The 16647-nt window shown below is 51.8% G+C and overlaps 1 protein-coding gene across 10 annotated transcripts in view; it reads right to left on the bottom strand.

The window, feature by feature from the left end:
- Positions 1 to 16647, bottom strand: part of SMARCA4 (SWI/SNF related, matrix associated, actin dependent regulator of chromatin, subfamily a, member 4) — an 88419-nt gene that overhangs the window by 57778 nt on the left and 13994 nt on the right. For 7 of the 10 annotated variants that reach the window (XM_027582847.2, XM_027582848.2, XM_027582849.2 and 4 more), the window contains exons 1-10: positions 12923 to 13144; positions 10993 to 11125; positions 9728 to 10132; positions 9288 to 9386; positions 8082 to 8340; positions 5793 to 5919; positions 5081 to 5254; positions 3542 to 3715; positions 2168 to 2335; positions 2003 to 2053 (exon numbers count right to left, since the gene is read on the bottom strand). In XM_027582847.2, coding sequence (XP_027438648.1) covers positions 2003 to 2053; positions 2168 to 2335; positions 3542 to 3715; positions 5081 to 5254; positions 5793 to 5919; positions 8082 to 8340; positions 9288 to 9386; positions 9728 to 10132; positions 10993 to 11125; positions 12923 to 13144 — 1812 coding nt within the window. Of the gene's footprint in view, positions 1 to 2002; positions 2054 to 2167; positions 2336 to 3541; positions 3716 to 5080; positions 5255 to 5792; positions 5920 to 8081; positions 8341 to 9287; positions 9387 to 9727; positions 10133 to 10992; positions 11126 to 12922; positions 13176 to 15599; positions 15854 to 16647 lie in introns of those variants that run through there. The other 3 variants (XM_027582845.2, XM_027582846.2, XM_027582844.2) reach the window with 3 other exon arrangements.

The following is a 16647-nucleotide window of genomic DNA, read 5'->3' as shown; positions in this document are numbered from 1 at the left end:
TTTAAAAAATTAATAAAATAAATACATAAAAATGATGAATAAATAAATAAAACCAACAAGGACAGGGGAAACCGCACTAATGGGGGCATAAGGGAGAACTAACCCAAGTAACTTTTAAATGTAATATTTGGAGCACATTAGTTTCAGGCTGAATAACTCCAAACACCAACTAAACTCTCTGAGGAGGCCTGTTTTCCACAGGAGTACGAGTTAACAATTCTCAATGCATTTCCTAGAATGTATTTTCTAGGATCGGGTAAATAAGAAAATATACCATGGCTAATGGGACCCAAGTTTCAAGCTGTTATAATAAGGAAAGAGAGAAGAATAGAAATAGCCATATGGTATTAGATTAGACGCAAAGATGTCCATGTGAATGTAAGATTTTGAACGTACAGAATAGCAATGAAGATATGCATGCACACATACACCTATTCCCTAGATCTGTTTGCCAAGAGGGCCTAGAAGCAATGATACCCCATATCAACAATCGCATCTAAAGAGATCGTGGTGGCCATCTGTCTGGCTCAGTGAGTAGAGCATGCGATTCTTGATCTCGGAGTTGTGAGTTCAAGTCCCACGCTGGGTGTAGAACGTGCTTACGTACCTACTTTGCTTATTGAATAGAGGGTCAAAGACAGAGAGAAAGAGTGATCTTGGGTTTCTAAATACTGGCTGGGAAAGCAGAAGATGAGCTTGGGCTATCTCAGTGTGCAAGGAAGTAAGGAAGCCCTCAAAGGACGCATGGGCCAAGTGGAAGGGGCCCTTACTGGCCCAAACTGGAATAATTTGAACATCAAAATAATGACCATAAAGGATTAAACTAAATGAGAATCCTGTGAGTTGGTACCAGGGGCTGGCAAACTATGCACCATGGGCCAAAGAGGAAAGAAGAGAGAAAGCTTTTCCTTCCTGTAGAAAGTCATCTAAAAAATGCAGAAGAAATCATGGGGGAGGGGAGGCTCAGGGTGAAGGGCGGGGGGGATCACCATTTTGTAACCATCATGGCAAAAACTGATACAGGCAAAGACCAATTAAACAGATGAAGAAACCAGTGGGTGGAGGTAAGAGGAGGTAAAATACGTTTAAAGAGCCTTGTGCATCTCTCCACAAGGTACTTAATAATCACAAAAGGAAAAAACAGTAACTTTTCATCAGAGATGCCTTGGCATACCCCGAGGGATCATGGTCAACATCACCAGGGACTGAAGCCATCTACACCATGTGCTCCCGATGTGAGGCACAGAGAGGAACACAGCGTCACTCTGGGGTCTTCCTGCCAAGAACACATAACCTGAGTCTAACCACAAGGAACTGGCAAGTCAAACCCAAACAAAAGACCCCTGTGGGAAATACCTGGCTTGTGCTCTTCAGAAATGCCAAGGTCAGAAAAGGCTCAGGCGAAGCGAGGAGCTGTTCAGGATCAAAGGCCTAGAAGGACTGCCCCTCAACGCAATGCATGGCCTCGGGAGTTGCCACGAAGGACCCCAGAGGGACCGCTGTCCAAACCTTAATAAGCACCGTGGGCGAGATCACGGTATTATCGCAGCCATGCTCGTTTCTGCTCATTAATCACTGTACAGTGATGGAAAAACGACCTTGTTTCTAGGAAACACGCTGAAATATACAGAGGTAAAGGGTCGCCATGTCTGCATCTAACTCTCAGATGGTTTAGGGAAAAATGTGTGGGAAAACGGAGAACCCAGGTGAGGAAGGGGTCGGAATTCTCTGTCCTGTAATTATGTCAGAGTGAAACTAACAAAATAATGGCATGTACAAAAAAAGAAGTCTGGAAGGGAACACACCAGGAGCTGACAATGTACCCTCTTGGGAATGGGACTGAGGAGGGGATGGGATGTGGCAGGGGACATGTGTGGATTCTTCCCATCGTCATAGATAGCTCTGGCGATTTAAAAAGAAAAACAAATTTAATGGATGAAATAGATCTAAGCTTTCAGGGCTGGGCTGGCATTTCCATGAAGAGAAACTCCTGATCCCTTACCTCGCCATCAGGTCCGATTGCAGGCGTCTGTCCCTCTGCATTTTCTGCCTTCTGGAGATAAAGAGAGACATGGTCACTCACTGACCGGGGAGGCCCAGGCACACGTGCCAAGACGGCTGCTCCAGTCCCACCCAGGCGCAGGCACATGGCCAGGTCCCAGCGCACCTTCTTTTTCTTTTTCTTCTTTTTCTCCTTGGCGACCTGGGCAGCCTTGTGCTGCCGCACCAGCTCCGTGAGATTAGCCACGTACTCATCTGTCTGCTGCAAGAGGTAGGCCAAGCGCTTGTCCTTCTTCTGGTCGATGAGCTTGCGGTACCCCTCCTCATCTTCAGCCTGCAGAAAGGTGAGGTTATGGTGCTTGCTTGCAAGAGACACACGTGCTCGTCCCTTAGTGCCCAAGGCCGGTAATCCAGAGTCAAGAAGCCCACTGGGGGTTGTTGTTAAGCAGCAACCAGACCCTCACCACGGGAGTGCTCAGCTGACGCCAGAACTGTGCTGTACGTACGCCCTTCACACAGCTATCGACTCCCCCTTCAGCATTTCCTCAACCCCTACCCAAGGAAGACCCTGAGGGGGCCTGCTGGACAGACATACTTTTGCCAGAAGTCATTTGAAAAGGCCAACAGCAAGTCCTGGCCCCTCTGTCCACAAACGCACCCCAAATCCAAACACTTCTCTCTGGTCCAGGCCAGATTACTCTCACAGACCCATGTAACAAGCCCCTCCTGGCTTTCTAATAATCCATCAGATCATGTCGACCCAGCTTACAGCCTCCTGAGGCTCCCCCTTTAGAATTAAATCTAAAGCCTTCCTTGTGGCCTACAAGGCCCCACATGACTGCCCCAGGGACTCTGACCTCACTCGTGCCCTCATCACACTATTCTAGAGGCCTCTTGCTGTGCCTCGCACTTGGCTTTCTGCCACCTCAGGTGCTCGCCCTTGGTTCCTCTATCCCTGGAAGGCACTTCATCCAGGGAGTCATGCCCACTCTTCCCATAACACCCCATCAATCCCCACTCCCTCATCCTGCTTCCTTCTCTTCAGGGTACTTCACACCACCCAAAACAGTCTCGTTTCTTCGGCCCGGGCATCTGTCTCTCTCGGGCCAGCAGGAGCGGCCGGGAGGGTAGGGACTGCGTGCTTCTCCTTACTACTGGGGCTCCGTGCATACGGCAGTGCCTGTCAGTATCTGCCCAACTAGAGAATCACCCTGAATAGCCAGACACAAAGGGTGGGGACAGACGATAGGGACCACATCGCCAGTCACTCTCCCAACCTACAGTGCGTGCCCCCTCCATTTTCTGGAGAGACCACAGAGCAGTCAGCTAACCAGCCTAAGGTGTCCCGATCACTGACAGAATGAACAGGCCAGGTCTTTTGGACTCCTAAACCCAAGCTCTTTCTCTGTCCCACCTCTAACTCTGAGCAGTACTCTGCTTCGGTGTAACACAAGGCAATCGGGATCCCTGGTGCCTGCCACACCCAAAGCACCCACGAGGGAACAGGAAGAGACACAGCATCACGAAGGCAGAATTTTACCATGAGTCTCCGCATCCTCTCTTTCTCAATTCTTTCATTTTCCTTCTTCTGTTCCCTCTCCGTGTTGGCATGGTAGGTGGCCACCGCCTTCGTGAGCTTCTGGATTTTGCCTGTGACCGACCTGTGATATTCTTTGAAATCCTTGGCATGCTGCAGAATGCTATTGAGGTATTCCTGCAGGGACATACACAAAAGAGAGGACTGGCGACTCCCTAGGGGTTGCTGTAACATTGCCGCAAAGCAGACAAAACTTTAAAGGGAGCTTGTTTAAAACCAAGAGGATGTAATCAAAATGGTGCGACGACACTGTCTGCCCCTGAGGTTCGGCGTTCTCTGTGTAAGGAAAGCCCCACGCCAGGGACTGTGGTAAGAGGGGCCCTCCCTCAAGGGTAACAGGCAGGGCCAGCCGCCTTGCCCAAACAATCTGGTACTGAACACCAACCACCCCAAAAGACCCTCACCCTCCAAATGAGTCATTCCACTGCCAGGAATTCCCTTTAAGGAAAACAGCAGATATTGGCCAAGACAATTCAAGTTCAAGAACGTCTCTTCTAGCATGATTTCTAACATTGCAAGGTTGAGAACGGGCTACATGTGCCCCAGCAGGGAAACGGTTACGTAAATTACTGGATGCTAAGGCAGAGAAGGAATACAATGTAAACGTTAAAAATCATGCTTCCCCAATACTTAAAAACAAGTCAATGGGTGCACATGGCTGTTTAAAGGAAGCTATTTAACTTTTGGATACTCTGTGCATACAGAAAACCAATCTGAAGGCTATATCCCAAAACGCTACCAGTGGTTAACGCTGAGTGGTGACTTTTTAAATTTTAAACTACACCAGTACTCCGTATAGACTAGAGAAAAGCTTTAGAAAACGTAAATGAGCAAACAAACCAAAACATCCCCGTAACCGACTCCAGCAGAGATGCAGTCCTCCTGACTGATCTTGTAAAAGCTAAGTCAGACCACGCCCTCCTCTGCTCAGGAGCCCCCATGGCTCCCACCTCACTCAGGGCAAAGGCCCAAGTTGTCTCCTCAGCCCAGATGCTCTGCCCGTCACACCCCTCTGTCCTCGCCTCATCCCACTCTCTCCCTTGCTCACTCCACTCTAGCCACGCTGGGACCCCTGCTGGTCACAGAACACATGGCACATTCCAGCCCCAGGGCCTTTGCGCTTCCCCTCAATCTGCAAAGCTCCTTGCCCACGTGTCTTTGTGGCTCCCTCCCTCAGATCCCGCCTTCCCAGAGAACTCCCCCAACCATGCTGTGTCAACAGCCCCCCGTCCCTCTCCACTCCTGCTTTCCATCTCTTCATACCCTATCACCGCCCAACATGGCATATGTGATTATGGCCCGTTCTCCTACTGCCATTTGGCTTTGTCCACTACCATATTCTCGGTGCTAGAATACTGTTGTGATGAACAGAAGAGACAGACAGGCAGCATGCTTAGAAACAAACCAAACGAGACTCGACAGCGTGCAAGCTCCTGCAGCCCAGGCACGCAGGCTGAGCCTCGCAGCAGGGCGGGGACGCACCTGGTGCTTCTGCCGGCGCTTGCGCTCCTGCTCGATCTTCTGCTGCTTCTCCAGCTTCTCGGTGATGCGGGCCTCACGAAGGGACTGCCGCTTGCTGCGCTTGTAGGCCTTGGCGTTGAGGGCCGTCTCGAGGGCCGTGTCCCTCCTCATGCACACCACCACTTCCTGTCGTAGCTTGAGGAAGGAAGAAATGATGGGCACAACGTTGTCAGACCCACACATAATTACCTATCTCAAGACTGCTGCTCCTTCCAGAGGGATCCGTTCTAAATGCTGTCTGGTGGGTGCCCACAGACAGCGTGAGCCTGGGTCAGAAGATGACTGCTTCTGGACACCCAGCAGAAGGTTCTCTCAAACCTGCAGGTCTCCAGCTCTGTCTCCCATCAACCACACATAAAATATTCCTTATGGGTCATTCAAAAGTATAGCACCCTCAAAAATAGGCCCACTTAAGTCTCCTGTTTTAAGCTGGCAACTACAGCCTTAGGAAAGACCCACAACTATTCATCCCAAGAACAGCTAACGTCCCACCACTGTGCAGGACATGGACAGGAGAGGACAGCTAGCCAATGAGGATGCGAGGTCACTGCTGCTTTTAATGATGATCAGGACACATTTAGTAACTGCCTGGCAAGTAGCTCTTTGAATCTAAGCATCAACGTTGGCAGAAGAGGCTCTTTTCCTCAAGCAACGGGCCTATGCCTGTGCCCACCTGCCTCTGGAAGTTCAGCAGCCTGAGCGCTTTGAGCTCAATGGTCGCTTTGGTTCGCAAATCCCCGGCCAGGGACCCGGGAAGGTTTTCAAGTTCCTGAATTCGGTGTGCGATTCGAGCCTGCAGCCTGGGTGGCAAAGACAAAAGAAAGGAGAGATGATGAGAGCTCTTGTATATTCACAGGAGCCCACCTGTTCCCTTTCTTTAAAGGTGGAGCCTCAGAAGAATCCATCCCTCAAGGAAGGCAGATCCTGGTCAGGAGATGGGAAATGGCTCAGAAAAGGAAGCCAGCCAAAACACAGAACACAGAAAGAGCGGGGCAGGCACGACAAACCTGAGCCTGATAGGGCACAGCTGCCTTGTGACCTTTCAGCAGCGACAGCTGGCTGTGGAGTTAGGTGGACCAGTGTCTCCACCCCAGCCCAGGGACAACCCCGCAGAGCAACCCTACAGGCTTGGTCTAAGGTTCAAATGAGATAATCCCCCTTCTTAACGTTTCACACCATATTTATGAAACACCTACTGTGTGCCAGGGACTGATCCAGATGTTTGGCCTTAGCACTAAACAAGACTAAACAAGATTGATTTGTTATTCTCAGAGCTCACAGGCTTATCAACAAGACAGGCCATAAAGGAGTTAAAAAATTAAATATCTACACTAATTCCAGAAAGTACCAAGTACTCTGAGGAGGAGGCTGGAAGTGAGGAGGGTAGGCAGGGCCTCTATGAGCAGGTGACCTCAGCAATTAGGCCTAAATTAGCCAAGGAGTCATGTGCAGCCTGTGCAAAGCCCCGGGAGTAGAAATGAGTCTCACTTGTTCCAGAGAAAAAGAGGAACAGGAAGAGTGGCATAGGCAAGGACAGAGCCTTGGGCAGGGGCTAAACAAAAAGGTGCTTACTGGATGGGCAGTGGGATACCAGGGGCAGGTTTGAACCTGGGGAACAGATCCAGTGGAAGTTAATTATAAAAAGAGACCTCAAACTGCTATGTGGGGAAACAGACTGCACAAGTGAGGGGGGAGAGCAGGGAGGCCAGCAACATGGTGTAGACCAGGTGTCCACAGTGTGGAAAAGGCCACTAGTTCCTGGGATTGGGGAGAGGAGCTGAGATGAGGACATGGGAGACGAGGGAGGGTGAGCAACTGTGAAGGGGAGGCAGGGCCTGGCCCGATGAGCTGCTGTCAGGTGCATGGGGAGAGAAATGGGAGGGAAATGTGGGGGACGCGAGGACATGTGAAAGGCCATTTTAAGCTATCTAAACGGAGCTGGAGGAGAGGCGCCTGGGTACAGGAGTTGGAGCTCCAGAGCACATCACAGCTGGTGAGGCACTTTGGAGACTGTTATTAGACAAAGAGTTACTGATACATCCAGGGATTATGGTGAACAAAGCACAGCCCCTCCCGCACGGGGCTTATGTTTACCAAGGGAGGCCAGCCCTGAACAAGTTGTCAATGCAATGGGAAACAGGGGAGGGCAAGGTGCTCCGGGGGCGAACCTGAGGTGTCCCAACCACATGGAATAGAGTGATACAGGCGCACTGTGCACCCACTATCTCCCCCAGCGCCTGGCACCCAGAAGGCCTTGGCAAAACAGCCAGCAACTAGTGATGTTTGAGAGGGCCCACCACAAAGCTCTGATAGGTTGCTTTTTGAGTGCTGATGAACTGAAAGTTAGTGAGGAGAAAAAAGCACTTCCATTCCAATATCTATCTGTACAACCTCTATGGAGGACAGTTTTGCAGAATCCAGGAAACTTCCCTGCCTAGGTCCCCTGTACACAAGCCATGGCACTTTTAGGGATTTACTCTGACACATGTGCACACGTGGGAAAAGAGAGAAATGCAAGTGTGTTGACTACAACATTGTTTTAACAAAAGATTAGGGAAAAAAAAAAAAAGATTAGAAACAACTTGACATCCCTTCCGCCAGAGTCCTGGCTAAATCAATGACAGTAAAAAGCCAATGGATAGAATACTACGCAACCAAAAAAAAAAAAGAAAAGCTCATTTGGTACAAATAGCGGATGATCTGACTCTGCTCTCACTGGAGGAACCATGTGCACATCATGAAACACTTGGGCACCTCATGGCTACTTGTACTTGTCTGCCTATACACACACAGGATTTCTCTGGAAGGATACATAGCAACACAGAGAACTAGGCAACTGGTGACAGATTTCTGATCACATACCCCACCAGTCTTCAGAACTCTGAGTCAAACCGACACGTGTCAGGGCTGACTGGGGCTGGGGACAGCAACCCCAAGTGGCCCCAGGCAGCAGCGCCCTCACCTGTACTCCCGCTCCTGCAGGATCTCCACAGGGTCCAGGCCCCGCGGCTTCTGGATGGGGGTGATACGGCTCTGCTTCTGGTGCAATGGCACCATGGGGGCAGGCTGGGCAGGCTGCCCCGGCGACTGCGTCTGGGGCGGCATCACCGGGGAGGCAGCGGGTGGGACGGCGGGGGGTGCAGGTGAGGGGCGGCCCGTTGGCTGTGGGGGGATCAGCTTCTGAGGTGTGCTCGTGGGGGCAGCAGCATTCGCCATGGGTCCTGGGTCGGGGTGGGGGAAGATGAGTCAGGCAGAAGGGGCACACAGCTTTGAGTTCTGGCTCAATTCTGGGGGTAAATGAAAAGCCTGCTGGGTGCTCACGGCCCTGGGGGACAAACTCATCCCCAAGCCTGACGAGGCCTGCGCAGGCCGCCATGCTGCCTCTCACTCGGGGGTCCCTTGGGGGTCCCCCTCCCTCCTGCCTCCTCCAGACCTCAGCAGACATGTCCCCTCCCGAAGCCACCCCTGCCTAAACGCCGCTCCCAGGTTTGGTCCTGCTGTGTGCGGCCTCACGGGACCAGCAGTTTCCGACTTTCATCTGCTGCCCAAGGAATCTTACTTAAGTGATAAGCTCTCCTGTGCCCATCACTAAACCTCGGGCTCCGAGGGGACAAGGAATGAGTCCGTTTTGTCCATATGTCACCGCAAGAGGGGACCCTCCAACACCCCCGATGACCACGTCTTGCACAGAACACAGAGGCCACACAGTCAGCAGAAGCGGAGCCCTGAGCCACCTGGTCGCCCTGCCTGCCTCCCACAGTACTGGGGGCCGGGGGGGTGGTGTTCTCAGGAGGGAAGGGGGTCACACACAGCCTCTGGGCTCGGAGGCACCCCGTCCTGAAGGACGGGATCTGTGGCTGTGGGAGCGCCTCTCCACAGCTCTCACTTGAGTCATCCAGGGGGCTCATTCACTAGGATCCTCCTTTCCTTGGTGAGGAGACCCCATGATTACCACGACCCACAGGACAAGGTGGGGCAGGAATCATGCAGTGCAACAACCTAAGCCCCTGTGAACTGACCAGGGACAGGTAAGACCCAAAGAAGGCTGAAGGAACGGAGGACTTGTCCTTGGCCCCCTCTCTGAGCAGACTCCTCTCAGGGGCGGCATGGCGCAAGCTCGTGATAGGAGCCAGGGAAGAGGCATGTCACCAAGACAGACGGGACTTACCTTCAGGCCAAGGCTTGGGAGGCCCTCCGGGAGGCTGACCTGGCATCCCAGGAGGCACGCCAGAGGGTCCTGGGGGGGGCATGTTGGGCCCTCCCATACCTACACATATGGAGAAACAAACAAGACAATAAATGGCATCCTGTGTTTATGCCTGCATCCACCCCCATGGGCAGGCCTGGCTCCAGGGGACACACCCAACAACAAGCCCCTCAGTGTGGGCAAGGCGGCGGGGGGGGCAGCTGGAGAAACAACATTGAGCACGAAAGCAGCTCTGCTGCCTGAGCACCCCGAGTGCTGCTGACACCACGTGGTCTCCAGCAGGGGTTGGGGGGGGTGCCCAAGGGTAGCAGAGCCCAGGTCTGCTGACATCACTGCCCACCTTCTGGTAGTTTGCTCTGAGTCCCCTCCCTACCCCGAGCGCTGGGGAGAGCGGGCCTTACCGTGAGGCCTGCTATAATTTGGAGGTGCTGGTCCCGGACCCGGGCCAGGGCCAGGGCCAGGGCCGGGGCCAGGTCCCGTTGCAGACACAGAGGGTGGAGGTAGTGTTGGCATCTGCTGCTGCATCCCGGGCATTGGCCGCTTCCCCTGCACCGCCATCTGCAGGTGGTCAGGGAGGGGCTGCCCCCTGGCCAGCATCTTGTATGCCATGATCTGGGCTCTGAGCTGATGCAGCTGGTTCTGGTTAAATGGAGTCGGGCCCCGGTTCTGCTGGCCCAAAGCTTGGGGATCAGCACCATCCAGGGGGGCCCCTCCTGGCCCAGAGGACATCTGTGGGCCTGAGGACGGGCCACTGGCTGGAACTGGACTGGAGGCATGCTCAGAGCCGCCCAGAGGAGAAGGGTAACCTGTGAAGCAATGTGGGATCCAAGTGGTCACTCGGCAACACACATCCTATGATTTCTAAGGCAAAGACAGTAACCTTTCAACTGTGCTTACACCAGCTCCTACCCCGAGACAGGGGGCGGCCAATGACTTTAATCCCAGGATTCAAAGGAAAAGCACCCAGAGAGACGGCACACGCAGGCAGCCTGACCAGTGGCCAGCAGCACCGGTTTGGGTCGGCTCAGCTTTCAGCAAGTTGCTTGCTGATGGTCGGTCAATGCTGAGCTGTTACACAGATCCAGGCCTCCCTGGGGCCTGCCCTCCTGCCCTTCAACTTGGACAGACCATGCCCCTAACGTCCATTCAGTGTAGAGCCCAGGGAGGAACTGAGCTTCCCACCCAGATGAAAGGAAGTCATCTACTCCATCATTCTACAACTGCCCTGTTCAGAAAAACTACATGGAAGGCTTGTTAAAGCAGAGCCCAACCACCCCAAGATTCTGTCTCAGCAGTGTGAAGTGGGGCCCCAGGAATCTGCATTTCTAGTACATTCCTGGATGCATTGAGAGCTGCTGGCCCGAGAAGCCCAACCTGCTCAGCCCCTGTCTAAACTCAGGGCTGCATATGGATGCATCCTACTAGGGTTTCCTCTCTGGAGGCTGCTCTAAGACAAGCCGGCCCAAAACGGGGCACCGGCCAAGCGCAAGCTCAACAGCCCTCTGTGGCAGAGTATGCCACAGGGCTGAACTGTCCTGGGTCTACCCTGAATCTGCCTGTGGGAGACCGGGAAACCCAACTAGGAAAATGACCTCAGGACACCCAGGGTAGGTTTTGGGGTGGGGGGAACAACAAGCACAAGGAAAGAAGAGTGATAAAACAGTACCTTGGGAGTGCTGGTCCATGGGGCTTGGCGGCGGCCCCATCCCTGCGTGGGCCCCCGACCGCATCCCCATTCCCTTCATCTGGCTGTAGCGGGGGTCATCCGACATGCCCTTCTCATGCATGGACTCCATTGGCTACAAGAGGGGACAATGACAAGGCAAGCTCAACAAGAAGGAACAGGAAGAGGCAGCATGCAAAGTGCAGCCCGAGAGTTCATTGCCACTAAAAATGTTCACCCAAGGTCGCCCCAGTATGTACTGAATCACCAATGTGACCAAGCAGCTGAGGTCCAAGCCATGGTCCTGACACCAACTAAAGTGTCAAGCAGATGCAGAAAGCAATGTTACTCGGTGGTGGGCAACTACCTAGGAGCCTAGAGGTCTGGAAGTGAAGGGGCAGATGAATCAGGGCGCCAGGAGACAGTTTCAGATGGCCAAAATACCATGCAGAAAACACATGAGCTCCTGGAGAGGAGCTGTTTTGGCTGGGAAACCAAGCTCCCCATTAATCGTCACAAGGAGACCTGGTGACCACCAATCTTTGCATCAGAAACCCTCTTCCTTGGGAGACTGTAAGTCAGAAGGACAGACAGAAATTTCTGCCTGTAAGTATGATTACACTATGTTCGGTGTCCTCACTGATCTGAGACTGGCCTCCAGCCTACTAGTTGGGAGGAAATGTCTGTGGCGTGGTTCTGTCCCTCCTAAGAGGCACATCAGAACTCTGCAGAATGATGACACCTATTTTCCCTCCAAAGGCTTAGCACTAAGTACTTCCCCAACTGGAATGGATGGTAAAGGGGACATTTTTCGGCACCCTGCTAGGCCCTGATTGGCATCAATATCCTGGTCTCTGGGAACTTAGTCTCATGGGTGGCCCAGCAAAGTCAATTACAGCTCAGTGTGTGCCATGAGAGAAGCAAGAGAGGAGGAGAGGGTGCGTGGCGGGGACCACAGGAGCGGCTTCAAATGCAGGAAAAGGGGGGGCCCTCGGGAAGGTGACGTCTCTGCAGGCAAGGGGTGTCCCACTACCACGGCCCCTGGCCCCTGGGCTCCTAACACAGTGCAGGACAAACAGCTGGTGTGTAGCAGATGTGTGGTGTATGTGCAAGCAATTCCAAGAGGAAGAAACAAAATGAGCAGAGAGGGAAAGAGGCTGTGCTGGAGAACCCAGATTCAATGGGGGGGGGGGGTGGGCAGGGGGGCAGTCAGGTCACCAACAGCTTCCCAAGAAGGAAGCAACAAGATACTGTTGACAGAAATGTGCGGGAGATGCGGAAGACAAGAAGGGCCAGAGGGATGAGCAGGCTCCACCAATGACTCGGTAAGTGACCATCTCTCCGAGACCCCACTTCCTCATCTGTAAAATGGGCACAATAACCACCTACACCTGATGGGCAGGGGGAGATTTAAGTGGCATGGGTACAAACACATGGGTAGCCTGGGGAGGGAGGCTAGAGGGGTCAGCAGAGACCCCCCCTCTATGAGGATCTCTTGTGGTCTCTGAGACTTGAACATGTCACTTCTTCCTTTAGACACTGATACAGATAGGAAGCTGTTCCTTGTTTTCCCCAGCCACCAGCCAGGAACGCAGTGAGAAAGGAAAACTATTTGTGTTAAGAGGTTTTTTTTCCTCACCTCACTGGCAAAAGCATCTCTGATCAGTTCCAGAAGTCAGGACAGTGAGTGCGTGGCAACCAAGTGCAGGAAATCATGTGACATAAGCCACCTTTTAGGGATCTGGACATTTATTCATTAACAAAAGGCAACTCTGGAGCAGTATGACCACATCTCCCATGTGGAACGATGGGTACGGGAGACACAAGGCAGGAAGGCTCCTGGCTCAGAGCAGAAGCCAAGATGCACTGTCCATCCTCCCACCTCCGATCGCGTGGACCCAGCCAATCAGGGCACTGGGTGCAGGCTCCCTACCTTGTGCATCTGGTGCATGTTGTCCTGAGGGTATCCTCCAGGTCCCTGGGTTGGGATGGGGTGTCCTGCTGAGGGAGGCCCCGGACTGGGCCCCATCATGCTGTGGGCAGAGCCTGGTGAGGGACCCGGGCTAGGGCCCAACATGGCTCCAGGGGAGGGGCCGGGGCCTGGGGAAGGGCCCGGCCGAGGAGTTCCGCCCAGCGGTGGGTCTGGAGTGGACATCGTCACAGGAGCCGCACACAGTGGTCTCCTGCTAGAAAGAAGTCCTGGTCAGGCTCGGGCTCAGGGCCATCAGCAGGCCGAGGCGGCAAGGGAGGACCACAGGGAGTACTATGAGAAGCACCCATTTGACAGGGAGCTGGCGCCTCTGACATGCAACTCCCCAACCCTGATACCCAGACCTTTCTCCTCCATTCTTGTCACAGCGGAGAATACATCAGGCATATAAAATCAGATCAAAGTCACCTGAGCAAGGGATGGGACTCAGGAGGTGGAGGTCCACAGCCACTGCCCCACTTGGGGTCTCACTTCCCTTGCTATTCTGATCACAACAAAGAGAATGTCTCAGGGCAGTGCTGATACGCCCTTTGCGCCCAGTATCTGCCACCTTCCTAGTAACAACAAGGGAGAGCAAGACTAAGGCTCAAAGCCATTGCCAGCAACAGTACCCAACTGGGCCTTTGGAAGTTCAACAAATACAAATATTCAAGCAAACGATGCTGGTTTTCCACCTGGGGCATGAGACCAAGTTTCCTTTAAAATAAATGAATGGGGGCACCTGGGTGGCTCAGTTGGTTAAGCGACTGCCTTCGGCTCAGGTCATGATCCCAGGGTCCTGGGATTGAGTCCCATGTCGGGTCCCCTGATCACCAGGGAGCCTGCTTCTCCTTCTGCCTGCCACTCTCCCTGCTTGTGCTCTCTCTCTCACTCTAAGTCTTAAATAAATAAATAAATAAATAAATAAATAAATAAATGGAAGTCTGAAACACAGGTTCATTTAGAGAAGTATTACACAAATAACGGCACTCTGCTATCTCAAACAGTTCTATAGCGATATTCACGTGTCTGAGATTAAATGAATATTGCCAAAAACTAAAAACTGATACCCAGAACCATAACCCAGGGCCTCTACGAGATCCAAAAATATGCTACAAAAAAAGTAATGATGACGGTAAATTTTGCTTATCACCATAGGGCCGTGAGCTGATAAATTTTATATAGGTTTTCTACAATAAGAGTTCAGTGTTGGGGCGCCTGGGTGGCTCAGTTGGTTAAGCGACTGCCTTCGGCTCAGGTCATGATCCTGGAGTCCCTGGATCGAGTCCCGCATCGGGCTCCCCACTCAGCGGGGAGTCTGCTTCTCCCTCTGACCCTCCCCCCTCTCATGTGCTCTCTCTCTTTCTCTCTGTCTCAAATAAATAAATAAAATCTTTAAAAAAAAAAAAAAAAGAGTTCAGTTAAGGTAACCCTTTTTCTGTTGTGTAGTTATATATATATGGCCTTAAACACAATACTTTTCAATTTCATAACTTCTTTCATGATGACAGATTAATACATTTGCAGTGCTGAAACACAGAAAACACAAAAAGAACAGAGGAACTTAAAAGTCACCCAGCATCCCACCAGACACAGGTGAAGCGCTTGCTGGCCCTACAGAGAACAACAAGCAACCCTGCCCTCCTGACCCCTTCCCAGTAGGGCAGGGGGAGGTGGGGAGTGGAAAGGGGCTGAGGGTTTCCTCAGAGACGTGGGACACCACCAGAGCCATAAGGATGGAGCTGAGCGGCGCAGGGTGGGCCTTCTCAGGGTGGAGAGCTGCCCTCATGTTGCTACTGGGACCCCATCACACCTCCCTGCCTCCCTTCTAGACTGTTCTACACACAGGCACGCGTGCACGCACGCACACACACACACTCTCTCTCTCTCTCTCTCAACAGTATTACTCAGCACATTCTAGGCAAGCTTTTCTTCATCGAATTATACCCAGGACCATTTTTATCATGTAGTAGTCTTCAAAAGGTGGACTCTAGTGGTTCCACTGTGTTCCCTCGTTCTGCCACATACTGAGTTATTTCAAAGCCCCTCTATTGTTGACACAAATGTGGTTTTGTTTCTGTGGTCTTTTTTGGTTTTTGGAGTGACTCTGTCCCTAAACTTTACTGGGCACTTCTGGTTCTAAGGATAAATTTTGTTAAGAAGTGTAAGAACGTTTTTAATTCTCTTAATTAGGACAAGTTTTAATTTGAAAGGTGGGTGTATTTTCCTGGATAACAGATCAAAAGCCCAAACTTCTTTTTTCTGGTTTCATGGCTAAGTAATAGAGCAGAGAGGACCAGAAACCTTGGCAGGGCATGGACCAGTGACCGGTGCACCAGCCTAAGAACAGACCCAACCGTGCAAGAAAGTGCTCCGTGTCCCCTGGGCCTCCTGGATTTCCTCCAAAGTGCAAGGAGCCTCAGTGCTGTACCTTAAATAAACCTCACAAGAGTGCTGGAGGATTGGTGTCTGTTCACCATCTCTTCCCCACAAATCCAAAACCCAGCAAGCCTGGGGCGGGTGGTAGAATCAAACTTGTAAAAAATAACTTTGAGACAAATCCATTTAGAAACAAAATCGGACCTGATTCAGACACATGTGAACGGTCACACCTGCTACAGACAGAAAAGGATCCCGTTACCTCCAGATGCCACTCCAGTCTCTGGCATGTGAGAGTGATCTGTGTCCCAATCTCCTTTTCTAAAATGCAGATTCTGAAGTCTGAAACCTCTGGCCCAGCGTTTGTCTAGGGCAAGATGCACCTGTAGTCCTACTTCACAGGTGGAGAGCTGAGTGACGTAAATATAGCCACGGCTGGGTCAAGGAAGATGGCTCCTCAGGGCGCCCCTCCAGGCTCTTCATGTCCATAGATCCTCTCACAGAGGCCCAGAGAGACTGCAGTGAGGTGGGAAGAGGGAAAACGGCCCTGAAAATACTCAAGGAATCTTGTGACATCCGGGAGCTCATGGGTGCTTTCTCACCTGCCAACTGAAACTGACAGCAAAATAAAATCCACATCATCTGGGGAACATCTTCTCCTTATCTAAAGGCAAACATGCCAAAAAGCAAGAATTGGGAAGTGTCTTTGGAATCATGGCTCTTCTAAAGGTAGTTTATACTTAGTGTCAGACCTTCCTATCAAACTGCATGGTACCAGGGTGCCTGGGTGGCTCAGCCGGTTAAGCGTCTGCCTTTGGTTCAGGTCATGATCCCAGGGTCCTAGGACTGAGCCCCACATCTGCTTCTCTCCCTCCTCCCACTCATGCTCTCTGTTGCTATCTCTTTCTCTCTCAAATGAATAAATAAAATCTTTACAAAAAAATGCATGGTACATCTAGAAATTTATTACCTCCACTCACAGCAGCACTAACTTCATCAATGACACATGGAGCTCATCGAAGATGCTGGAGGGTATCAAAAAATACTTATGTGCCAAATAGAGCTACCCTATGACCCAGCAATTGCACTATTTACCCCAAAGACACAAATGTAGTGACCCAAAGGGGCACCGGCACCCCAATGTTTATAGCAGCAATGTCCACAATAGCCGAACTATGTAAAGAGCCCAGATGTCCATCGACAGGTGAATGGATGAAGATGTGGTATATATACGCCATAGAATATTACTCAGCCATCAAAAAAATGAAATCTTGCCATTTGCAATGATGTGGATGCAACTAGAGGGTACT

Source organism: Zalophus californianus, chromosome 1 (assembly GCF_009762305.2).
Source record: "Zalophus californianus isolate mZalCal1 chromosome 1, mZalCal1.pri.v2, whole genome shotgun sequence".
NCBI classification, from domain to species: domain Eukaryota; kingdom Metazoa; phylum Chordata; class Mammalia; order Carnivora; family Otariidae; genus Zalophus; species Zalophus californianus.
The sequence above is the reverse complement of the archived record's forward strand: the minus strand, read 5'-3'. Positions and strand labels throughout refer to the sequence as shown.